This window comes from Oncorhynchus nerka, linkage group LG7 (genome assembly GCF_034236695.1).
Source record: "Oncorhynchus nerka isolate Pitt River linkage group LG7, Oner_Uvic_2.0, whole genome shotgun sequence".
NCBI lineage: Eukaryota > Metazoa > Chordata > Actinopteri > Salmoniformes > Salmonidae > Oncorhynchus > Oncorhynchus nerka.
In genome coordinates, this window is record NC_088402.1 from 42,109,664 (window position 1) to 42,136,388 (window position 26,725).

At 44.0% G+C, this 26,725-nt stretch overlaps 1 protein-coding gene across 1 annotated transcript in view; it reads left to right on the forward strand.

Moving 5' to 3' along the window:
• Positions 1–17,456, forward strand: part of LOC115131706 (beta/gamma crystallin domain-containing protein 2-like) — a 37,644-nt gene extending 20,188 nt beyond the window's left edge. The window contains exons 4-19 of the mRNA XM_029663643.2: positions 1,511–1,724; positions 2,158–2,297; positions 3,206–3,332; positions 3,475–3,510; positions 3,619–3,758; positions 3,894–4,020; positions 11,423–11,610; positions 11,940–12,066; positions 12,291–12,326; positions 12,469–12,581; positions 14,484–14,613; positions 14,904–15,043; positions 15,357–15,480; positions 15,606–15,764; positions 16,084–16,243; positions 16,407–17,456. Of these exons, the coding sequence (XP_029519503.2) occupies positions 1,511–1,724; positions 2,158–2,297; positions 3,206–3,332; positions 3,475–3,510; positions 3,619–3,758; positions 3,894–4,020; positions 11,423–11,610; positions 11,940–12,066; positions 12,291–12,326; positions 12,469–12,581; positions 14,484–14,613; positions 14,904–15,043; positions 15,357–15,480; positions 15,606–15,764; positions 16,084–16,243; positions 16,407–16,495 (2,050 nt within the window). The 3' untranslated portion in view covers positions 16,496–17,456. The remainder of the gene's footprint in view (positions 1–1,510; positions 1,725–2,157; positions 2,298–3,205; positions 3,333–3,474; positions 3,511–3,618; positions 3,759–3,893; positions 4,021–11,422; positions 11,611–11,939; positions 12,067–12,290; positions 12,327–12,468; positions 12,582–14,483; positions 14,614–14,903; positions 15,044–15,356; positions 15,481–15,605; positions 15,765–16,083; positions 16,244–16,406) is intronic.
• The last annotated feature ends 9,269 nt before the right edge of the window (positions 17,457–26,725 follow it).

The following is a 26,725-nucleotide window of genomic DNA, read 5'->3' on the forward strand; positions in this document are numbered from 1 at the left end:
TTAGAATAAGGTGCCATCCAGAACCTAAAAGGAGTCTTCGTCTTTAGCCCATAGGACGACCGTTTTTGGTTCCAGGTGGAACCCTTTTGTCTTCCATGTAGAACCCTTTCCACAGATGGTTCTACCTGGAACCAAAAAAAGGGTTCTTCTATGGGGGGCGGCCGTAGGGTAGCACGGTGTAGGGTAGCATGGTGTCCAAAATGGGTCTGAACATGCTGACTCACCCATCCCTGGGGCTCCAGAACACTAAACAGTGATGTGATGCAACCCCCTTCTACCGCCAAGCCTCACTGAGACACAGCGGTGAATAATCATTAGGCTGCTTTCATTACCATCACACATCATCTGAAGGGTGACAACTGTCACTTGTTCATTCTGTCTCCATCTCTCTCTTTTTCTGTGTGTGTGAATGTTGACTTTTCAAAACTCTCAGTGTAGAATATGCAGCTAATGAGCCATGGCCGAATTGGCATGACATGATTATTATTTATCACTTGTTTGTGTGTGTGTGTGTGTGTGTGTGAACTTGTGGTTTTGGGAAATCTCAGTGCAGTACAGAACATGTGGGTGGTTTGGATTTATATCACTAATACACATGTTTGACTGAAAGAAGTCACTTATTCTGTGTCAACTCTCACTTTTGCAAAACTCTCCGTGGGATATGGTTATGAAAGAATGAGAGGATTTTAGTTCCACGGATAAATTATTAGACTGTATTAGTGATTTAAATACTTGGATGGCTCACAACTTCCTCCAGCTAAATCAAGATAAGACCCAGATGCTTGTTGTTGGAGCCAAAGCACAGAGAGAGAATCTGGCCGCATGTTTTAATTCACGGGTAATAAAGATAAAACACCAGATAAAAAAAACCTAGGTGTTATTTTAGATTCTGAACTCCATTTCAAATCATACATTAGGAATGTGACCAAAATAGTGTTTTGCCACCAACATTTCCAAGGTGCGGCTGTTTCTCTCTCAGGCTGACACAGAGAGACTCATCCATGCTTTTATTACAAGCAGGCTTGACTACTGTAATGCTCTCCTGTCTGGTCTACCCAAGAAAGCCAGGGGCTGAAACGGTGGATTTTTATTTGAAAGAAATCTTTAAAAAACACATTTTTAGCTTTGCTTTTAATTTTTAGTCATTCATTTCTTTTCCTCTGTAAAACACATTGTGTTGCATTCCATGTCTGAAATGTGCTGTATGAATACAGCTTGATTTGATTTGACGACTCCACATCTTGTGAATACTTTCTGCATAGATATTTCTACTTTCATCCTTTCATACCTTGAATAAGGGACACCAGTGCCATCCTCAGTGTGCTAGTGTAGAGCTCTACTACTGTGTCCATCATTAGAGCAATGGCCAATCTATTCACCAGTTTTGCCTGTTTAACTCACTTTTAAAATAGGTCACGCATTGTTAAATGAATCTTGTTCAGACCACTGATCCTTACTGTTCATTACCCGGACCTGTTGTTAACCTCCGTCTTTCCATTCCTCTCTTCAGCTGGGTCTTGTACGAGAAGCCCAACTTCAAAGGGGAGAAGATCGCTCTGGACGAGGGGGACATAGAGCTCACCTACCCCTTCGACCCCCCTGAGGAGGTAGAGGGACAACAACCGCAGAATGGAGAGGACAGCCAGAAGGAGGGGGGAGAAGAAGTGGTGGAGGCCAAGACGGCCAGGAGGTTCATCATAGGATCAGTACGAAGAGTAGTCAGGGTAAGAAGAAGTGGTGGCGGCCAAGCCGGCCAGGAGGTTCATCATAGGATCAGTACGAAGAGTAGTCAGGGTAAGAAGAAGTCGTCACAGATGACCCCTTACTATTATATGATTAGCCCTAGAGCAGTGCTTCTCAACGTGTGGGATGCAACCAGGCAACTACTAAAGCCTAGGTTGTGGTTAGAAACATGGCTTTGTGTATTTGGTGGATCAGAAGAATTCCAAAGGCTTTAGGTGAGAGCTGTGTCAATCTGATTAGGTGTGGTTCAGTGGAACTGCTCGTCTGTTGATAGACTCTGGCACCTCTAAGGATTTCTGCCTCACAAGCCGTCCTCTCTGTTCGAGCCTGTATCACAATTGCGCTGCTCTGTGAGACTATAGCACCCTCTAGTGTCAAAGTACCATACCTGTCATTTCTGTCTGCCCCCTTCAGGACTACAGTGTGCCAGAGATCTGTCTGTTCCCTGAGGAGAATGCCGAGGGGAAGAAGGTGACCTTCAGAGACACGTCAGAGGACGCCAGGATATTCGGCTTCCCCATCAAAGCCAACTCCATCATCATCAACGCTGGACTGTGAGTAACTGTAGTCAGCTCTGCCAACTGCTTTTTAGTAGGCCACGTTGGGCACGAGGATAAAGATTTCTGAAAGTAAGATGATGCAATGTATTATTTGATCAAATAAAGCTTCAAATGTAAATCACTGGAGGAGTAGTGCTAAGCTGACATGGAATTGTTTTAAGATGGGCATACTATGAACCATTTGGCTATTTTATTTAGAATTTTAGGACCCCTTTAGGTATAAAACAAAATTGATGGCAAGAAAGACAGTCAAAAAATATATCATAAGAAATAAGGATTTGTAGTGTCTGTCCTAAATCAAGGAGATATAAGAAAGATCAGGAAATATTCTTTACACATATTTAACCCCTTTCTTTTGTGTAGGCACAAAACTACCTTTATACTTCCAATAAATAATATTTTACATCTGGTTACCTTCAGAAGAGTCCTGTGACACTTGTGGGGTCGTAGAGCAAAACAGAGAACACTGGTGTTCATGAGAATCTCCCCTTTCCATAGTGGTCATAATAGTTTTTAGGTCGAACCGTTCTGACGCTACATACGTTTCCGTGAGAAGACCGATTTTCGGGAAGTCTCATGGTCTGACGAACACCGCTCTGCCACCTTTCACCGCAGATGTGGAAGTGCAACACTGGCGGATGTGGTGGATTTGAAAGAAAAAAAAACGATATCTCTATCTTAAACTGACGGATTTTGATGGGGAATTGTTTTATGGAACTTAGATTGACGCACCAGTGCGTCAGTCAACTCTAGGGGTTTAACGTTGTATTGGGTGAAAAGAAGTTGAGCTCCATATTACAGTATATTGACTATTTTATTGGTGTGATAGCAAGGTTTTGGTGAGGTCTGTCTTCTGTAACGATATCTCTGTTCTGATTGGATTGACTCTCTTCTCTCTTCAGATGGCTGGTATATGCTCAGCCTTTCTTCCAGGGAATACCACGTGTTCTGGAGGTGGGGGGGTTCCCTAACCCTGCAGCCTGGGGTGTGGAACAACCTTACGTGGGCTCCGTGCACCCTCTCAAAATCGTAAGATTGTAATAGACAAATTGAAGAGACTGACCACAGCTAGAACAATGTACACCCCGTGGAAATAGCTTTAGTATGATTAATGTATTGCATTCATAGGTGATGTCCACAAAATGAAATTTCCCTAATGTTTTTATGACAGGGTGAACCAAGAGTGGAGAAACCTGGTGAGCCCAAGGTAAGACAAACGAATGATTGAAGCTGATACCTTACTGTAAAAGTTATTGGGTAACTTTCCATTGAATCTTACTCAGCCCCCCTTGTGCCTGCTGTTTTGTCTTCCCAGCTGGTGCTCTATGAAAAGCCCTACTTCACTGGGAAGACAAGGACAATCTACACCAATATGAGAGACTTCATGACCAGGAAGGATAGACAGCAGACTGCCTTCATATACAGCCCTGGATCCATCAAAGTACAGGGAGGCTGGTGAGTAGACTGTGTGTGTGTGTGTGTGTGTGTGTGTGTGTGTGTGTGTGTGTGTGTGTGTGTGTGTGTGTGTGTGTGTGTGTGTGTGTGTGTGTTACTTCCTGCATCTCATCCTCTGTCTCCCTGTACTTCTAGCTGGGTGGGCTATGAGAAGGAGGGTTTCCGAGGCCATCAGTATATGTTGGAGGAGGGAGACTACCATGACTGGAGGGTGTGGGGGGGCTGCGATGCCGAGCTGCGCTCTGTCAGAGTCATTCGAGCGGTGAGTGGGCCATACCATCACGTAACACCCCCATCTCTATCAGGCCCTTGTATCTTGTATCCAGGTGCTGCAGAAATGATCATGCCCTAAATGGCATATACACTGAGTACACAAAATATTAAGAATGCCTGTACTTTCCAGGTGGAAAGCTATGATTTCTTATTGATGTCACTTGTTAAACCCAGTGTAGATGAAGGGGATGAGACAGCTTAAATAATGAATTTTAAGCCTTGAGACAACTGAGACATGCTATTCAGAGGGTGAGTGGGCAATCATTTTTTTTAAGTGCCTTTGAACAGGGCATGGTAGTAGGCGCCAGGCGCACCGGTTTGAGTGTGTCAAGAAATGCAATGCTGCTGGGTTTTTCACGCTCAACAGTTTCCTGTGTGTATATAAATGCTTCCATTGGAACCATTGGAGTCAACATGGGCCAGCATCCCTGTGGAACGCTTTCGACACCTTGTAAAGTCCATGCCCTGATGAATTGAAGCTGTTCCAAGAGCAAAAGGAGATGAAACTTAATATTTGGAAGGTGTTCCTAATGTTTGGTATACTCAGGGGAAATCATATATACAGGTACTGTCACGGGTGTCGTTGGAAGTAGACCAAAGCGCAGCGTGGTGAGCGTACATGCACGCACACACGGAAAATGGCGGACGGAAGACAGGGTGGTGCGGCAGGTGCCGCTTCTCATTCGAATGCTGTAATTTTATCTAAACCATCAGGTGTACGCCGATCCCAGCTAAGTAACTCATGCAAAGAGTTAAAGCGCAATTATGTGTTTTATCTCCAGTACTCTGCCATGATTGTCAGTTATGTAGCTGCTCTACTGATAATCTCAGTGCGTCCTTGCTGGGATGACACAATCAGTCTACTACCGGAGAATATCAACACCAAACACATTGGTTCACCGTTCCACGGGAGCGGACAGTACACAGCATACCATAATGTTCTGAATAATGGCCAAGTCTACCTCGCTCCTTATTCTACTGAACCGCTTAGGCGTAACAAACACAAGTCCAACATTTATCGGAAACTGTTAAACTACCTGTTCACTACCCTCCTGCTCTCCGGGGATGTACAACTCAATCCTGGGCTCAATATCACCGAGCCAGTGATACGCACCGGAGTGGAGAGCGGTGGAAGGCCTCGTCCACTGGTCGTCGCCGCTGTGGAGGTGGGTGAGTGCTATGGTCCTATGGTTTCTCTCGACTCACCCGGCTCCAGGATAGATTTTGACTCTTCAAACATACCAGAGTCGCTATATGCGATCCCTGACTCTGCTTCTGGTACGCAAGCTATTTTAATTAGTTCCCCGCATCCAGTGCAGGCGGGAGGGATTGTTAATTGCGCTACCGAACTGCCCCTAATCAAAACGAAACAAAACGGCCTAAACCCAGCCGTCAGAAAACACAGAAAATGTAACTGTTTTAAATGTGTCAATCACTCTCGAGTCATCTGGGACCCACGAGCTAAGCCCAAGGGACTACTAGGGGGGCACTTGAACATTCGTAGTGTCATTCCAAAAAGTGATCAAATTCAACATCTACTCACAGACTCCAACCTTGACTTTCTCTGCCTCTCAGAGACATGGCTCCATAAACACTCTCCATATGCTGCTTTGATTGTGCCTGGCTACAATGTTTTCAGGAGAGACAGGATTGAAGGAAGAGGAGGGGGTGTGATGATTTACATTAAAGAACATATCCGATGTAAACAAATTGAGTGGTCATGTGATAATGAACTAGAATGTATCGGCCTGAACGTTACACTGTCTCCCCAAATGTCTTTTACCCTCATTGGAATGTATAGGCCACCTTCCACCAAAAGTGTGTTTTTTGATCAGTTGAATACCATGCTTAGGGAATGTGATTTTGGGAAAGAGGTCATCTTAATGGGAGATTTTAACATTAATTATGAAGACAAGTGTTGTAGGAAAACCCTCAAACGGATCACTAATACCTTTGACCTTACACAGCTAGTTAAAGGGCCAACCAGGGTGACTTGTTGCTCTAAAACACAGATTGATTTGGTGTTCAGTAATAAACCAGAGAGAGTGACTAAATCATTCAATATGGTTACTGGGCTGTCTGATCATAATCTGACACTTATAGCCAGAAAGCTGTCTAAGAGCAGGTTTAACCTCTCTACTGTTAGAAAGCCGGATCAACTCAGAATACCTAAGAGTGAATTAAACTATTTTGAAAAAGCAATTAAGGGAATAAACTGGAATGATCTCTTGTCCTATACAGACGTGGAAGCTGATAGTCAGGTTTTTCTATCCACAATCCAGACTACAATAAATGGCTTCCTAAAGAAAATCAAATCCAAACCTGGCCAAAAGAGCACTCTTCCTTGGTTAAATGGAGAAATCTGGAAATTGATGAAAGAACGAGATTATGCTCTAAAAATAGCCCTAAAATCTAAATTAGAGCATGACAGACGTAGGTTTACCATGTTGAGAAATAAGGTGATAAAATAAATCAGACAGGCCAAGGCAAACTTTTTTATTAACATAATTGGTGAAGCAAAGGGAAATTCTAAATTGATATGGGAGAATCTAAAAAAGTTAACAGGGAAAGACCATAGTAACACTGCAAAAAGACTAGAAATCATGGTGAATAATAATCTAACACAGGATGCAGTTGAAATAGCAACAGCCTTCAATTCCTACTTTATTGACTCTGTCAGGTTACTGACACAGAACCCCTCCACTGATTTCTTGGGCTCAGTGCTAGTGAATGACACTCAACCTGTCTTCATCATAAGGGAGGTTTCTGAGTCAAAGGTGAACAAGGTGATTAGCTCACTAAAGAACTCTAAAGCCAAAGATGTGTTTGGGATGGACTCTACCTTTCTTAAAAACTACAAAGAGTCACTCATTGGCCCCATTACTAAGGTCACCAACACATCTATTGGTCTCTGGGTGTTTCCAAGGGTATGGAAGTCGGCCATAATAACGGCCATCTTTAAATCAGGCGACCCTGCTGACGTGAGTAACTACAGGCCCATTAGTATACTACCTGTGGTGTCAAAGGTTGTTGAAAAGTGTGTAGCAGAACAACTGATTGCCCACCTCAACAACAGCCCCTTCACATTACACTCCATGCAGTTTGGCTTCAGAGCGAAACACTCCACAGAAACGGCCAACTGCTTTCTTCTGAAAATGTGAAGTCCAAGATGGACAAAGGGGGTGCTGTTGGGGCTGTGTTTCTGGACCTAAGGAAGGCTTTTGATACTGTTAACCATGAGATTCTCATCACAAAATTGTCCAAGTTCAACTTTTCCCCTGATGCCTTGAGATGGATGAAATCATACCTTGAAGGCAGAACTCAGTGTGTCAGAGTGAACAATGAGCTGTCGCCCACTCGTAGCTATGATGTGGGCGTGCCCCAAGGGTCAATACTGGGGCCCCTCCTGTTCAGCCTGTACATTAATGATCTGCCTTCTGTCTGTACTGGGTCTGAAGTTCAAATGTATGCAGATGATACAGTGATATATGTGCATGCAAAGAGCAAACAACAAGCTGCACAAGAACTCACTACTGTAATGGTCCAGGTTACAAAGTGGCTCAGTGACTTGTGTTTGCATCTCAATGTGAAAAAACTGTTTGCATGTTCTTCACAAAGAGGGCAACAGATGCTACTGAGCCAGATGTCTATGTGTCAGGGGAGAAGCTCCAGGTGGTATCCGATTTTAAGTACCTTGGCATCATACTTGATTCCAACCTCTCTTTTAAAAAGCATGTGAAAAAGGTAATTCAAATAACTAAATTCAATCTAGCTAATTTCCGATTTATACGAAATTGTTTGACTACAGAGGTAGCAAAACTGTACTTCAAATCTATGATACTCCCCCACTTAACATACTGCTTGACTAGTTGGGCCCAAGCTTGCTGTACAACATTAAAACCTATTCAGTCTGTCTACAAACAGGCTCTCAAAGTGCTTGATAGGAAGCCCAATAGCCATCATCATTGTCACATCCTTAGAAAGCATGAGCTCTTGAGTTGGGAAAATCTTGTGCAATACACCGACGCATGTCTTGTATTCAAGATCCTTAATGGCCTGGCTCCCCCTCCACTCAATATTTTTGTTAAACAGAAAACCCAGACATATGGCAGCAGATCCACAAGGTCTGCCATGAGAGGTGACTGTATAGTTCCCCTAAGGAAAAGCACCTTTAGTAAATCCGCATTCTCTGTGAGAGCTTCCCATGTCTGGAATACACTGCCATCAGACACACATAACTGCACCACATATCACACTTTCACAAAATGCTTGAAGACCTGGCTAAAGGTCAATCAGATTTGTGAACATGGTCCCTAGCTGTGTGTTGCCGCTTTCCATGTTGTCTGTTGTCTGTAGCTTGTGAGGTGTGGAAACACTTTGTTGCTTTTATGAATTTTGTCTTGCTGCTTTTTGTTCTATGTTGCTCTGTCCGTATGCTATGTCTTGCTTGTCCTATGTTGCTATGTCTTGCTTGTTCTATGGTGCTATTGTCTATATTGTAATTGTTTTTAATAACCTGCCCAGGGACTGCGGTTGAAAATTAGCCGGCTGGCTAAAACCGGCACTTTTACTGAAACGTTGATTAATGTGCACTGTCCCTGTAAAAATAAAATAAACTAAACTAAACTAAAACATGTTATTTTTATTTGAATAATGTCGCCAACAAAAACAATACAAAACGACGTGAAGCTTAACAGGCCATTAGTGCCACTAACAAAGATAACTACTCACCCTGAAAGGAGGGAAAAGGGGCTACCCAAGTATAATTCCCAATCAGAGACAACGATAGACAGCTGTCCCTGATTGAGAACCATACCCGGCCAACACATAGAAACACAAATCATAGAAATAAAGGACATAGAATGCCCACCCAAATCACACCCTGACCAAACCAAAAAGAGACATAAAAAAAGCTCTCTAAGGTCAGGGCGTGACAGGTACAGTTGAAGTCGGAAGTTTACATACACCTTAGCCAAATAGATTTCAAATCAGTTTTTCACAATTCCTGACATTTAATCCTAGTCAAAATTCCCTGTTTTAGGTCAGTTAGGATCACCAGTTTATTTTAAGAATGTGAAATGTCAGAATAATAGTAGAGAAGGATTTATTTCAGCTTTTATTCCTTTCATCACATTCCCAGTGGGTCAGAAGTTTACATACACTCAATTAGTATTTGGTAGCATTGCCTATGAATTGTTTAACTTGGGTGAAACGTTTCAGGTAGCCTTTCACAATCTTCCCACAATAAGTTGGGTGAATTTTGGCCCATTCCTCCTGACAGAGCTGGTGTAACTGAGTCAGGTTTGTAGGCCTCCTTGCTCTCTCACGCTTTTTCAGTTCTGCCCACACATTTTCTATAGGATTGAGGTCAGAGCTTTGTGATGACCACTCCAATACCTTGACTTTGTTGTCCTTAAACCATTTTGCTATGACTTTGGAAGTATGTTTGGGGTACATTGTCCATTTGGAAGTCCCATTTGCGGTCAAGCTTTAACTTCCTGACTGTTGTCTTGAGACGTTGCTTCAATATATCCACAGAATTTTCCTGCCTCATGATGCAATCTATTTTGTGAAGTGCACCAGTCCCTCCTGCAGCAAAGCACCCCCACAACATGATGCTGCCACCCCCGTGCTTCACGGTTGGGTGAAATAATATGTCTGTAAACAATTGTTGGAAATATTACTTGTGTCATGTGCAAAGTAGATGTCCTCACCGACTTGCCAAAACTATAGTTTGTTAACAAGAAATGTGTGGAGAGGTTGAAAAACTAGTTTTAATGACTCCAACCTAAGTGTATGTAAACTTCCGACTTCAACTGTAACAAAAATACCAAAATAAAGCCAACATCCAATATAAAGTGTCTTTATAGACTATTGGGCCAGAACAGCTTCAATGCGCCTGGGCATAGATCCTACAAGTGTCTGGAACTCTGTTGGAGGGATTGCGGTGGTAAACGCTGTCTCAGGCGGCAATTCAGAATCTCCCATAAGTCTTCAATTGGGTTGAGATCTGGTGACGGTGACATCCGTGGCACAGGGGCTGTATTAGCTTTCAGAAATCTGCATTTTCGTAACGCAGACCATCCAAGAAAATCGGTGTTTTAAACCATTTCACCTGCGTTTCATATTGAAAGTCAGTGCTTTTTGGTTGAGTGACAAGGGGCGTGCAACACCAAATACATTAGTGCAACACCAAATACATTAGTGCAACACCAAATACATTAGTGCAACACCAAATACATTAGTGCAACACCAAATACATTAGTGCAACACCAAATACATTAGTGCAACACCAAATACATTAGTGCAACACCAAATACATTAGTGCAACACCAAATACATTAGTGCAACACCAAATACATTAGTGCAACACCAAATACATTAGTGCAACACGTTGGACAGAAAATGGTTTTCATCAGATGACAGCAAAAGTGCAACACTGTTTGTCTAGCAGCCACACATAAGTAAGTTAAATTATAATGAAAATGCAAGGTATTTAAAAAATATATTTAAAAAACGATGAATGGCCATCATATTTCTAATGTTTATCATAGAAAGAATGTAGCCAGCTACATTTCCTAATGTTTGACGTTAAGCTTGCGTTTTAACTTGCTACCGGAGGAAGAACTACGCCTGAGGAAAGTAGCGTGGAAACGTAGCCTGCATATCACTCGGAGCAATGTCTAGTGATCCAATGGAATATGTAGTGGAGAAGTGCGACTAAAGTACGATAATAGCCCTTTAACATTCAGGATTTGGAGGGAACCCTGACCGAACCCGAGCAGAATTTACAATAAAAAGCATTTCAGATCTGCGTTTACAAAATGCAGCAAGATATTTTTCTCCATTTCATCTTTCCTTTTCTGTATGAAAAACGCAAACGCGACCCCTGTGGCATGTGGTTTACATCGTTTTCATGTTCATCAAACGGTTCAACCATTGACCACTCGTGCTCTTGGATGGGGGCGCATTGTCATCCTATAGGGGCATAGCCGTGGTAGTCAAAATAATGGCCTTCCCAGCATTTTTCTACATGACCCAAAGCATGATGGGATACTAATTGCTTAATTAGCTCAGGAACCACACCTGGGAGGAAACACCTGCTTTCAATACACGTTGTATCCCTCATTTACTCAAGTGTTTCTGTCTTTCCTGTTACATTTAATACATGCAGATGACCTCGGCAAAGGGACAAGGGCGCCAGGCGTCAAACGTATTTCTCCTTTTGAAATGGAACTAAAGGTAGCGTCTTTAAGGGCAGTGGCACACAGTAGCTGTCCCCATACCTGTTTAAGTTAAGTTTCGGATGGAGCTGATCCTAGATCTGTGCCTAAAGGCGACCCCTACCTGGAGCCACAGTATGTGACCTCTGACCACTCTGTCCCCTGTAGGACCTGACCGAGCCCATGTTGGTGTTGTATGAGCAGCCCGACGTGGAGCAGGACAACACCTTTGAGGTGACCGAGGCCCTTCCCGACGTGGAGCAGGACAACACCTTTGAGGTGACCGAGGCCATTCCCGACGTGGAGCTGTTTGGCTTCCGCACCACCACGCGCTCCATCCACGTCGTCAGTGGAGCGTGAGTACAAATGCTTGGGACGAGCAGCGTTGTAGTCCAACATGGGTGTAATCTAGTGTCGAACAGTAATGACCGATATCATTTTAACTGTGACAGAGGCCGGATAAGATAGTAAGAACATGATGATAACTAGAGCCAATGTACAGTAGATATGGCTCTGATAATAACTTGATACTGGCTGATACGTTGATGAGAACATGAACATATTTGACAATACCTTTATAGACATAACACATTAAACATAAGTTCCCTCCAATGGGGAATAAAGGACGTTTCGGAGTATTAGTGGAGGTTTGACGCTAAGTGGCCACTGTTGTCTCCTCCTCCAGATGGATCGCCTACTCTCACGTGGACTTCTCTGGTGACCAGTATATCCTGGAGAAAGGTTTCTACAGTAACTCTGCTGACTGGGGCTCTTCAGACAACCGCATCTGCTCTGTCCAGCCCATCTTACAGGCAAGTAGGTCGTCTAGAGACGCTTTTCTACAGAGTTGAGAGTGGAGAGACGGAAACAGGCAGGCAAATGAACTGAAAGAAGAACACACACACACACACTGTTTAGATGCTCCTTTAATGTTGATATTGAAACGTATTCATCGCTGAGGAAAATTTGAAGGGATTGCTGATGTCAGACATCGGGATGTTTACTCGGTGCACCCGGTTCTCTTGTCTGTTTTCAGGCTCCAAGTGAAAACCAGGGCAGCGTCAGAAGTGAGGTGAGACATCTTGTAGTATCGTGCGTGTATATCCTTCTGCAGTCACGCTCTTCTCTTTTCACACTTCACTTGTACTATGTACTACAGTAAATGTGACTGATTTGAACTCTCTTTCTTCCCTCGCTGCCCCTGTCTGTCTCAGGTGATGTTGTACACAGAGCCAGATTTCGAGGGGGAATGCCATGTGTGTGACAAGAACCAGGAGTCCCTCTCTGACAAGCTCATCGCCAAGTCCTGCAGAGTGGTGGGGGGAAGGTGGGACAGAACCAACATGCACAATATATATATATACAGTGCCTTGCGAAAGTATTCGGCCCCCTTGAACTTTGCGACCTTTTGACACATTTCAGGCTTCAAACATAAAGATATAAAACTGTATTTTTTTGTGAAGAATCAACAACAAGTGGGACACAACCATGAAGTGGAACGACATTTATTGGATATTTCAAACTTTTTTAACAAATCAAACACTGAAAAATTGGGCGTGCAAAATTATTCAGCCCCCTTAAGTTAATACTTTGTAGCGCCACCTTTTGCTGCGATTAAAGCTGTAAGTCGCTTGGGGTATGTCTCTATCAGTTTTGCACATCGAGAGACTGAAATTTTTTCCCATTCCTCCTTGCAAAACAGCTCGAGCTCAGTGAGGTTGGATGGAGAGCATTTGTTAACAGCAGTTTTCAGTGCTTTCCACAGATTCTCGATTGGATTCAGGTCTGGACTTTGACTTGGCCATTCTAACACCTGGATATGAACCATTCCATTGTAGATTTTGCTTTATGTTTTGGATCATTGTCTTGTTGGAAGACAAATCTCTGTCCCAGTCTCAGGTCTTTTGCAGACTCCATCAGGTTTTCTTCCAGAATGGTCCTGTATTTGGCTCCATCCATCTTCCCATCAATTTTAACCATCTTCCCTGTCCCTGCTGAAGAAAAGCAGGCCCAAACCATGATGCTGCCACCACCATGTTTGACAGTGGGGATGGTGTGTTCAGGGTGATGAGCTGTGTTGCTTTTACGCCAAACATAACGTTTTGCATTGTTGCCAAAAAGTTCAATTTTGGTTTCATCTGACCAGAGCACCTTCTTCCACATGTTTGGTGTGTCTCCCAGGTGACTTGTGGCAAACTTTAAACAACACTTTTTATGGATATCTTTAAGAAGTGGCTTTCTTCTTGCCACTCTTCCATAAAGGCCAGATTTGTGCAATATACGACTGATTGTTGTCCTATGGACAGAGTCTCCCACCTCAGCTGTAGATCTCTGCAGTTCATCCAGAGTGATCATGGGCCTCTTGGCTGCATCTCTGATCAGTCTTCTCCTTGTATGAGCTGAAAGTTTAGAGGGACGGCCAGGTCTTGGTAGATTTGCAGTGGTCTGATACTCCTTCCATTTCAATATTATCGCTTGCACAGTGCTCCTTGGGATGTTTAAAGCTTGGGAAATCTTTTTGTATCCAAATCCGGCTTTAAACTTCTTCACAACAGTATCTCGGACCTGCCTGGTGTGTTCCTTGTTCTTCATGATGCTCTCTGCGCTTTTAACGGACCTCTGAGACTATCACAGTGCAGGTGCATTTATACAGAGACTTGATTACACACAGGTGGATTGTATTTATCATCATTAGTCATTTAGGTCAACATTGGATCATTCAGAGATCCTCACTGAACTTCTGGAGAGAGTTTGCTGCATTGAAAGTAAAGGGGCTGAATAATTTTGCACGCCCAATTTTTCAGTTTTTGATTTGTTAAAAAAGTTTGAAATATCCAATAAATGTCGTTCCACTTAATGATTGTGTCCCACTTGTTGTTGATTCTTCACAAAAAAATACAGTTTTATATCTTTATGTTTGAAGCCTGAAATGTGGCAAAAGGTCGCAAAGTTCAAGGGGGCCGAATACTTTCGCAAGGCACTGTATATATATATATATATATATATATTCACATACACACACACCAAGTGTAGGAAAAATGTATAATTAGGAGAGATGGAAGTATACACAGGCTTAGTGGAGCTGTAGAGGGATGGTATGGAGTACTGCAGAACCTAGAGATTAGCCAGCATATAATTATTACAATTAAAGGGGAGTTCACTGTACTGATGAGTGTGTGGCGTTAGTAAATTAGTTTAAATGGGTTTTGCGTGTTCCTCTACGTTTCAGTTGGGTGGTGTACGAGGGCCGTGAGTATTCAGGGAACCTGTACATCCTGTCAGAAGGAGACTACCCCAACTTCACCAGCATGGGCTGTCCTCCGAACTGTGTCATACGCTCGCTGAAGACTATCCCGCTGGTAAGACCAATCCTCATATACTGGTCACACTCATATAGACTGGCTTTTTCACCGTCAAATTTTCCTTCACTTTTTCTGTCTGTCTCTCACTCTATAGCTTTCTCTGTTTTATTTGCAATCACTTAATGAATCAATTTTGTTGTATTTAGCTTAACGCCCTATAGCCGTTTCTCTTTCCCATACTCGTGTGTGTGTGTGTGTTTTTATACAGGAGAGGTTGAAAGAAAAACAGAAGACACATTTCCATCCCATATGGACTAATAAAGTATATCTTAACACTGTTTCCCCAGGTGTTCTCAGTGCCCTCCGTCTCGCTGTTTGGTCTGGAGTGTTTGGAGGGCAGGGAGATCACAGTGGACACAGAGGTGGTCAATATGCTGGAGGAGGGCTACAACAACCACCTACTCTCTGTCAGAGTCAACCGAGGCTGGTGAGTGTGTTTAAGTGTGCGCGTAAGGGTATGCATGTTTAAATGTGTGTGTGTGTGTGTGTGTGTGTGTGTGTGTGTTTCTGAGTGTTGATATTATGTGCTCTTGTGTTTTTGACCTGACGAAGATCCGTTCCAGATGGAAACATTGTCAATAAAGCGGTGAATTGGGAGCTTTAACAGTGTGCAGGTCTTCTTGCTCTGTACTAGTATTCTTTATTAGCCCAGCACCTATGTTTTTAAAGATGAGCGTATGACCACACACTTTTCTCTTGTGTCCCTCTCTCTCCCTATACCTCACTTGCTCTCTTTGCAGCTGGGTGATGTGTGAGCACAGTAACTACAGGGGGCGACAGTTCCTATTAGAACCCATTGAAATCACCAACTGGCCCAAATTCAGTCAGCTTCTCACCATTGGCTCAATGTACCCAGTACGGCAGGTTAGAATCCCTATGACTTTATTCACTTTGTTTGGGTTGGTTTATAAAACTATACTTCTACCCAATTCATGTTTTCTCTTTTTATTTACTCATATATATTATTTACGTGTGCTCATTTCCTGCAGAGGCGGCACTTCTTCCGCATCAAAAGCAAAGAGCGAGGTCACTTCCTGTCCATCCAGGGTGGCGTAGAGGAAATGAAGTCAGGACGCGTGGTGGTGACCGAGCAGGTGGAGGGCATGAGCGACATCTGGTTCTACCAGGAAGGCCTCATCAAGAACAAGGTATTGCTCACTAGGAATAAAGTTCCTCAACTTTTTCATTCTCATGATCATTTTCTTTCACCTTACTGAGGAACCCCTGGGACTCCCCCTCGGACCCTATGAGTTAACACATACATACATTGACAGCCCTAAAATGTTGACAATCTTTTCTTTTTTTTCTATAGAAGTAAATATCGAGCATTTTTACATTTATTTCACACTATATTTATCATGTTTTACAATCAATTTACCACATATCCTATCCACATCGCCTAGATGTTTTGCTAGTTGAGCACGCCAGATTTCTCGATTACTTATGTCTCTTGCTCTCGTTCTCTAGTTGGCTCCTACTATGAGCCTGCAGGTAATGGGGAATGTGGAGGCGGGGGCGAAGGTGGTGCTGTGGTCAGAGACCCGGCAGCCTGTCCAGACCTGGTCAGCCCAGATGAGAGGCACCATCCCCAGCCTCACCTTCCCTGGCATGGTGTTGGACATCAAGGGTGAGACACTAGTCTAATTTTAGGAGTGAAATTATAGGAACCACACATACATGATTTGTACTTTCATGTAATACTATGACCACTCAGCACCTATTGGGTAAGTGTTTGGGGTAATACCCCCCCCCAACATACAATAAATTGATGATAAAATTGTATCTCTCAGGTGGCAAGCAGTACGACAGAGACCATGTGGTGATTTTACCAGAGAGTGAGGAGAGGCCTTGCCAACAGTGGGAGCTGGAGCTGCTGTAACCTTCCAATAACCTTCCCTCAACCCACACCCTTCACCTGCTCCTCCAATACAATACATTCCAATATCGACCAACCCCTCAGAACTCCTGCTCTTCAGTCTGTGGAGACGGACATTAGGAAGCACCGCAGACTGAACCTTGTGTCATCATGGTCAGGCACTCTCAAGAGGATCCCAGAAAATCTTCTTTACAGTTAAAGGGTTTCTTTCATTCTGTGAAGAATCATATGAGGGTTATACTTTTTTGCCTGAATGTGATGACAGCAGCATACGAATGACTCATCTAACAACCAGTGCCTTTGGATGTGGTCAACTGGAGAGGATGGGAAGGGTAGTGCTTCTTTTCCCCTCCCTTAAATGTGTGTATTTGAATTATTCTATTAACAGACATTCTACCCTCTCAGATTCTTCCTTGACTTCGATGGTATGACCCGGTTTAGCACACACAGTAGTGGACAGAACCATTCACTTGAACCCACTAATGATTATTGGGAAGGTCAAGTTCCATCTACCATATGATACATCATCTGTGGCTACAAGCAGTGTATTTAAGAGGGTTTCATAAAGGAAGCCAAATCTATGCACATTCTTTTCTGAATTGGCTTAGTTCAACATTTTGTTTGACTATGTAATTTACTACCTTTTGGGAAACCATTGGATGGGAAGTGTGTTCTTTAGGCAGTATAATACATACAATAAGGGATGATGCAGTGCAATGACTCTGTGGGCTTTTATGCAGTTCCTCTCTCATGCAACAGTGTGTTCTTCTATTTCACTATGGTCTATCTATTTTCATAGATATGAATCATACATTGCCAAACACTGTCAAGATACACGTTTACTTTCTTATTTTTTTATATTTAACACCAAATGCCTTGCACCTCAATGCATTATTCTTTGATACCAAAAATAGAATGTGAAAAGAAATGAGTGGTTTTAAAATATTAAATAAAACTATCAAAAATGAAACTGTTGTTCAAATGTCTTGTTAATCTAAAATGTGTCTGGTCTTGTCTTCAATTGTAGCTAAGTTACTGTCGTGTATTCCTTGGAGAAAGACATTCTGGGACATCATGGGCTTTCACATGTTATTATAATGCAGAGAGGTCAAAATTGAGGAGTGGTACTGTCTGACTATAATCTAGATTGGCCATCAGGATTCACACAGACATAATCTAGAAACACTGAGCAAGCTGTCCCGAACACCATGGTGATGTGTGTACAGGATACAGGACCGTTAAGAGTGAGACAAGACAACTGATAGTTTAGTGTGGCCTACTCTGTACAGAACATACCATGCATATGTAGATACAAGTAGCTCAAAGTTAAATACCATATCAGTCACAAGTCTGGACACACCGACTCATTCAAGGGGTTTTCTTTATTTGTACCGTTTTATACATGGTAGAATAATAGTGAAGACATCAAAACTATGAAATAACACATACGGAATCATGTAGTAACCAAAAAGGGTTGAACAAATCAAAATATATTTTATATTTGAGATTCTTCAAATAGCCACCCTTTGCCCTGATGACAGCTTTGCACACTATTGGCATTCTCTCAACCAGTCAACCACTAACCCTGCCTATGCTGAGCACTTGTTGGCTGCTTTTCCTTCACTCTACGGTCCAACTCGTTTTGTTGAGGTCGGGATTATGGAGGCCAGGTCATCTGATGCAGCACTCCATCACTCTCCTTCTTGGTCAAATAGCCCTTACACTGCCTGGAGGTGTGTTGGGTCATTGTTCTGTTGAAAAATAAATGACAGTCCCACTGACCTCAAACCAGTTGGGATGGTGTATTACTGCAGAATGCTGTGGTAGCCATGCTGGTTAAGTGTGCCTTGAATTCTAAATAAATTCCAGACAGTTTCACCAGCAAAGCACCCCCACAGTATCCAGTGGCCCCTCCGGCGACAGGCCACAGTCCGGAACCTCCAGCGACGGGCCACAGTCCGGAACCTCCGGCGACGGGCCACAGTCCGGAACCTCCGGCGACGGGCCACAGTCCGGAACCTCCGGCGACGGGCCACAGTCCGGGATCTCCAGCGACAGTCCCCAGTCCGGGATTTCCAGCGACGGTCCCCAGTCCGGGGTCTCCAGCGACGGTCCCCAGTCCGGGGTCTCCAGCGACGGTCCCCAGTCCGGGGTCTCCAGCGACGGTCCCCAGTCCGGGTCTCCAGCGACGGTCCCCAGTCCGGGGTCTCCAGCGACAGTCCCCAGTCCGGGGTCAGTGATACAAGAGTGGACTCAGTGTAAAGGGGGGCGGCGTCCAGAACCAGAGCCGCCACCGAGGTTCGATGCCCACCCAGACCCTCCCGTTTAGGTTTGCGGCCGGGAGTCCGCACCTTTGGGGGGGGGGGGTACTGTCACGCCCTGACCTTAATTATCTTTGACTTCTTTATTATTTTGGTTAGGTCAGGGTGTGACAAGGGCGGTTGGTTTAGTTTTTGTATTGTCTAGGTGTTTTTATCCTGTCTAGGGTTTTTTGTATATCTATGGGGTTTTAGTATGTCTAGGTATATGTAGGTCTATGGTGGCTTGAATTGGTTCCCAATCAGAGACAGCTGTTTATCGTTGTCTGATTGGGGATCCTATTTAGGTTGCCATTTTCCATTTTGGTTTGGTGTGTTATTGTCTATGTGTAGTTGCATGTCAGCACTCGTGTTTATAGCTTCATGTTCGTTTTGTTATTTTGTTAGTTTGTTTCGTTTTCTTCGTTTAATAAAGAAGAATGTATTCATATCACGCTTGCGCCTTGGTCTCCTCGTTATGTCGAACGTGACAAGTGGTTGTCTTTTGGGCAAGCATCCTTTACAGCTTTTAATTTTGTAAAACACCCTTTTAAACAGGCTAGAAACGCATTCATAATGCATTTCACACAATCTCAGTACTTAGGAGAACTCGTGACTTGTTTTGTTATAAAATCGGAGTTGACACATTCCATCATTCCCCACGGGTCTTCATTCTTGCATGAAACAATGGTGTAGTTGTATTAAATGGTATTTCTTGTTTGCTCTTTTGAAGGTGAAATTCAGACATGGTAAGTGAGGAACCTTTGTCTCCTTTGCCTTTCAATCTTTCATCTCTTCTTTAGCGGTCGACATCTCATCATCTTAATTTTGTCAGTGTTTCTTCATCCTACCTGTCCCATCACTTCTTTTCCCTGCACTATGGTTGACAATTGCATGTTTGTAATTCCTTAAAGTCTCCATTGTGAAATGGAAGGGTGTGAAACCTTTAGGATAATGCTTGTCAGGCAAAATGCACATTTGGTGATAACCCAACTGCAGTTTGAGGCTTACCGTCTGAGACAATCCACGGAGGTGAAGGATGGTGGGAGAGAGAGGAGGACAGGAGAAGGAGGGAGGGATAGGGGGGAGATACTTTTTTTTATTTAAAGAAAATACCTTGATCACCAAATAATTAACGTCACTTTAGTACACTCTTTACTACATTGTAACAGTACTAAAACGTTCAAACCAAGCCACCCCTCCTTGTCCCCCCCACCTGACACCCCACAACTCTACAAAGTCTCCCAGATGGTGCCCCAGTAGCATAGCTCTGGGGTCTGTACTCCCCGCCCCCTTCATCTCATGCTTCCTGGTCTTCCACACTGCTAATTTTTGCCTGCCCCAACCGGTAGTTGACAAGGCAGTCCCTTCGCCTGCCAGCCACACTAAACCTAGGCCCTCCAATGTATAGGTCCCAAGTCAGCCCTGTACACCACCACCCCAGGACAGAAAACAGCCCTGTCAGCCTGGAATAAAAGGAGAACAGATGCTGCACTGTCTCCTCCTCCCCACAGAATAGACACCCCCTTCCCACTGATGAATCACGGCGCGACACATATCTGTTCGTAGCGATAGACCCCTGAATAATCCTCCCCTGTAGATCAGCTTTTACACTTCTCTATGGGAGTCTTATACAGGGAGCGACAACGTCCTCTCAGAGAAGTGCCCGGTCCCAAACCCCCCTGCCACTCCGTTGCTCTCAGCCCATGCAAATAGTCTTTCTAAGCCAACTTGATAGCCACCGTTACACAAAGCCTTTTTGCTGGCTGGACTAAAGCTCCTCAGTCCTGAACGATAAAATAATCTCCTCACCCACCTGGTGTCCCCCTGCAGCAGCAGCTGGGGGAAAAAAGGAGGTAGGTGGTAAAAGGAAGCAGATCGGTTTAATTAGTGGTTCAACGGCCGCTGCCTGTTTCCCAGCAGCTCTCTGAAGGGGCCCGCTAGTGCAGCAAGGATCTCCTCCACCACCTGCTGCAGCAGCCTGGATGACTTTATGGAGGAAGCCTCCTCTCTCAGGTCACCCAACTTAGTGAACCCCGTTCTCACAGGTCTGGCTCGCAATCTCGGAGAGGTCAGCACTCTGGTCTGGATGAGTGGGTTGTAGAACAGTGGCTCCTCCACTAGCCGTGCTCCTGGCCGTGAAACATCCCTGTAAACAGTTGAGGGTCTCTTTCTACGCCCGAAGCACAGCAAGGTAGAACGGCGTAAAGGGGTTGACATATCGACCTGCTCCAGATCCAAAAGGAACACGTGCCTGTCACATTCAAGGCCCCCTGACCTCATTAGAACAGCCAATGCTGTGTCTCACCACACACCCCCTGCTGGTAAAAAAGGCTCTGTGCAGCTTGTAGGCAGAAAGCTGGGACAATGTCCACCAGCCCTTGTCCCCCTCGTGCAAAGCCTGGTGCAACACTGCTGGCATGTCCAGTATTGACCAGACCAAAGAATAATAATTTTTGCAGTTGCTTTAATATATATACTTTTACTGACAATTGGGTACTTTTTCCACCACTGGGAACTTCTTCCCTACTCTGCCCCACTGAAGCCCCACAGTAAGACTGAGACATCCTGTTCTGGCCCATCTCCCCATAATCAACCTCTCACTCCTTTCCCAGTTCACATCAAACAATATCAAACCCTGATAACCTCCTCCACATCTCCCTCCCTCTTGGGCCCAAGCTTGCTGTACAACATTAAAACGTATTCAGTCTGTCTACAAACAGGCTCTCAAAGTGCTTGATAGGAAGCCCAATAGCCATCATCATTGTCACATCCTTAGAAAGCATGAGCTCTTGAGTTGGGAAAATCTTGTGCAATACACCGACGCATGTCTTGTATTCAAGATCCTTAATGGCCTGGCTCCCCCTCCACTCAATATTTTTGTTAAACAGAAAACCCAGACATATGGCAGCAGATCCACAAGGTCTGCCATGAGAGGTGACTGTATAGTTCCCCTAAGGAAAAGCACCTTTAGTAAATCTGCATTCTCTGTGAGAGCTTCCCATGTCTGGAATACACTGCCATCAGACACACATAACTGCACCACATATCACACTTTCACAAAATGCTTGAAGACATGGCTAAAGGTCAATCAGATTTGTGAACATGGTCCCTAGCTGTGTGTTGCCGCTTTCCATGTTGTCTGTTGTCTGTAGCTTGTGAGGTATGGAAACACTTTGTTGCTTTTATGAATTTTGTCTTGCTGCTTTTTGTTCTGTCTGTATGCTACGTCTTGCTTGTCCTATGTTGCTATGTCTTGCTTGTTCTATGTTGCTATTGTCTATATTGTAATTGTTTTTAATAACCTGCCCAGGGACTGCGGTTGAAAATTAGCCGGCTGGCTAAAACCGGCACTTTTACTGAAACGTTGATTAATGTGCACTGTCCCTGTAAAAATAAAAAATAAACTCAAACTCAAACTCAGACACTATCACATCAGCAGCAGCATCCAACACTGAAACCGACTCCCCACCAGCTGCCCCCAGAACTGACATTCCCTGCAGCCTCTCCCTCAGCCTACAAAGCAGTGGTTATATGGCTAGACAGTAGAGCTAACCCGAGAGTGGACACCCCTGCCTAATCCCTCTCCTAACTGGGACTGGCCAGCTCAGCCCAGAGTACAATAGCTTGACCCATGATCTTAAACCTGCTACCCAGGTCGAAAGCTTTCATGGCCCTAAACAGATCGGTATGATACTATCAAAAGCGTTTGCTTGATCTATAGAAATGAGTCCAAGGGGGATCACGTGACCCTTGAACGAGATGGCCGCATGAACTAAGAGCTCCGCACAAGTAGTTTCCAATTCCTAATCTTACCTCCACTCCAAGTTCACACTCATTTAGCTTTAGTAAGAAAAAGTCATGGCGGCTACAAAAGGCGACACTACAGGTGACATTTTTTACCCGGACTCGAGTATTAGCGACGGAAAAAGCCTCCAAGAAGAAGCTAGCTTCAGAAAAAACTAGCGCCATTAGCCAGGAGCAAGAGAACCCGCTCCCCCATGAGGCACAACAAATGCCAACCTCGCACTCTGTCGAAGACATCCTTTCTGAGTTGAGATCCCAACGTACAGAACTAAACACCAATTTAGTGTGTTTAACTCTCAGCTCAGTGCGATAGGGGGCAAGGTGACAATCCTGGAAAACGCTTTGCCTGACATCAACAACAAGATAACCATAAACGCGGGGCGCCTGGACGAGGCAGAAGGGCGAATCCTATCCATGGAAAACTTATTGACAGATGCCATGGAAACAATAGCATATGCTAAAAAGAAAATTGAGCATCTGGAAGAGAAAACAGAGGACCTGGAAAACAGGGGGCGAAGGAATAATTGTGTTCTATTCAATCTGGGCGAAAAAGAAGAGGGAAACATGCCACTGATCCACTACCTGCAAGACAAACTTCCCGAGTGGCTCCACCTGCCCACCGACAGGCCCATAGAACTCGAGAGAGCTCACCGAGCACTGAGGCCCCCACCAGCAGCCAGACAACCACCGCGCCCAATCACCATACGTTTCCTGAGATTCACCGACAAGGAACGAGTCCTACAGGCGGCGAAAAACAACACCATCACAGTGGGAAACGCCAAACTCGCTTTACACCAGGACCTGTCAGCTGGAATACGCCGAAAGCGCCGAGAATTTGACGAAGTGAAGAAATACTCCATTGACCGAGGCATCTTCAGGGGATTCAAATACCCAAACGAGCTCAGGATTCTTCACCAAGGAGCCTTGCGACACTTCAAAACTCCCGAAGAGGCAAAACGTTTTTTGAAAGACAATCCTGGCCAATGAGAAACAGACCAATGACTAAATGCGATTAATGCCATTACTAAAGGAGGTAAGACGACATATAGCCGATATCCAGAGACCCACCCCCTAAATGTCATTATAGCCGTCCAATTTATATTTATTTTCCTTTAACTGAGAGGGATGGGCTGTATAGCCTAACCTAGGCCTACTAATGTTTCAGCCTACTTTTATTTCCCTGTTTTTTGTTGTTGCTATTATTACCTGGGTTTCCCTATGTCCCTTGGGGGAGGTATATGTAGGCTGGGCTATTGATTTTATTTTTCTCCCCTCTTTTACTGTGGTCTGGACGAGGGCAACTGTGTTATTTACTCAATGCGGGGTGGAGAGGATGAGGCATTTCTTTGGTGGGGAGAGGGAGACGTTGTGTGTTGCTAACTGTTCCCGGTTTTTGTTTTATTCGGAACACAGAATTGAGACTGAGCGGGGGTTAATAGATCCAACGGGATGTGTCGAGTTGTTTGGGAACTCGGCTGGGGTGTTCAGAGATTATTATTTTATGTACACCATTTATTTTCCTTTTATGTGAACGCAGCTGTAATTACTATCCACTTTTACCCAGCGATGACTTGCACTAAAGTTCGATTACTGCTCGATGACGATGACTAGTACCTTAAATCTATTGACATGGAACTGCCATGGTCTAGGGCATGCAATAAAACGAAAAAAGATACTATGTGCTCTAAAAAAGGAAAAAGCAGACATTGCGCTATTACAAGAGACACACCTCTGTGATGCTGAACATGCCAAACTCCGCAGAGCTTGGGTGGGACAGGTGTATTTCTCATCTTTCAAATCAAACAGTAGAGGCACAGCCATACTTATCCATAAAAATGTTCCATTCATAATTGACAAAAACATATCTGATCCGGAGGGGAGATTTATTTTGATAACTGGGTCACTATATGGTCAACCAATTACTATATTAAACATATACGCCCCTAACACAGATACTCCTGCCTTCATGTCAAAAATTATAACCCTGTTCAATGAGCATTGTGTCTCCTTTGGTGGCCGGAGATTTTAATTGTACCCTTAACCCAACCCTAGACAAATCATCTCAAGTCCCCACCACAAATCCTAGATCTGCAAAAATGTTGAACTCTCTAACTACAGAGATGGGACTGATAGATATCTGGAGAGAGAATAATAGCTCATCTATGGACTATACATACTACTCTAATGTCCATAACACCTACTCCCGTATAGATTACATTTTTATCCCAAAGAGTTTCATAAATTCAGCCACTTGTACAATCGGACCCATAGCACTTTCAGATCACGCCTTTGTCCACCTCCGCTTTGACCTCTGCAAAAACATCCCGAGGTCAAAGAGCTGGAAATTCAACACCTCCATGCTATCAAATGACGAGTTCCATACATTGGTAACTACATGGATAGACAACTACACACAAGACAATAAAGATTCTCCTGTTTCTCCGGCCACAATGTGGGGCGCTGCTAAAGCCACACTAAGAGGTCATCTAATTGCATATGCTTCCTCTAAGAAAAAAGCAATGGAAGCACACAGGCTAGATCTTGAGAGGGAGCTGGAATGCTGTGAAAAAATACATAAACAATCCCTAGACAGCACCTCCTGGAGTCATCTTAAAGCAGCCAAAGCCAAACTGAATTTGGACTACACTCGGGAGATTAAAAAAAAGTTTTCTTTACTAAACAGAAATACCATGAGTATAGCAATAGGCCCAGTAGATTGCTTGCTTACCAATTAAAAAAGGAGCAGTCAGAGCGTACAATCATGGCTATCTGAACAGCAGAGGACGAGGTCACATATGACCCAAAAAAGATCAATTTAACTTTTCATGATTTTTACTGCAAACTATATACCTCTGAGAGAAAACACACAGAGGCAGAACTCCACTCTTTCCTAGAGGGAATCTCGCTACCTAAACTATCAGAGACCGACCAGGAAGATCTCAACTCCCCCTTCACTCCTGAGGAGATCCTGGAGGCAATTACCTCCATGCCACCTAATAAGTCCCCAGGCCCAGATGGATTCCCCAGAGAGTTCTACAAAGCTTTTTGGCCCCAGCTCAGCCCTATCTTCATGCCAATGCTGGAGGATTTTTGCAAAAACGGAGTTCTCCCAGACTCAATGCACACAGCTCGCATTACAGTGTTGCTAAAAAAGGACAAGGACCCCCTATCCTGCTCGTTCTTCCGGCCCAAAAGCTTGTTGGATTTCGACTATAAAATAATTACCAAATTGCTCGCCAAAAGACTAAACACTCTTCTTCCCAAAATAATAAAAGCGGACCAAACTGGATTTATTAGAGACAGATACTCTTCTGATAACATTCGCCGTCTTTTTGATATTATTGATCAAGTAAACACACAAAAGACCCCTGTCCTGCTGGCTTCACTGGATGCTGAGAAGGCGTTTGACAGGATGGAGTGGAGCTTTCTGTTTTCAGTCTTAGAAAAGTTCAATATGGGCCCAAATTTTATTAAATGGATCAAATCACTATACTCTCATCCAAATGCCATGGTGACTACTAATGGACTGAACTCTGACAGATTCCCTCTGGAACGGGGCACAAGACAAGGGTGCTCGCTGTCCCCGCTGCTCTACTTGTTGGGGGCGGAGCCTCTGGCCGAGCTGATAAGGAGCAATCCAAGTATTATGGGTGTTTCTGCAGGTGGCCTGCAGCACAAGATTTCACTTTACGCGGATGATGTCTTGCTCTACATATCCAACCCTGAGAAATCCCTCCCTCTCATTTTAGACACAATTGCTCAGTATGGCAAGTTTTCAGGTTATAAGATCAATTTTAACAAATCCACTGTCTGCCCTCTCAATATTACACTCACCAGCTCTATGAAGACACTTTGTCCTTTCCAATGGAAAACACAGGGGTTTCAATACCTCGGGATCTTCATAATACCAGATCTGAATAGCCTTTTTAAGGAAAATTATCTTCCACTCTTGGATCGAATCAAGAACGATCTCCAAACCTGGATCTCCCTCCCAATTAGCTTAGTAGGAAGAATTAATGTAATCCGTATGAACGTCCTCCCTAGACTGAACTACTTATTTCAGATGCTCCCATGCTATCTCCCAGTTTCCTTCTTCAAAACAACTAACCAAAGCATCACCAAATTTATA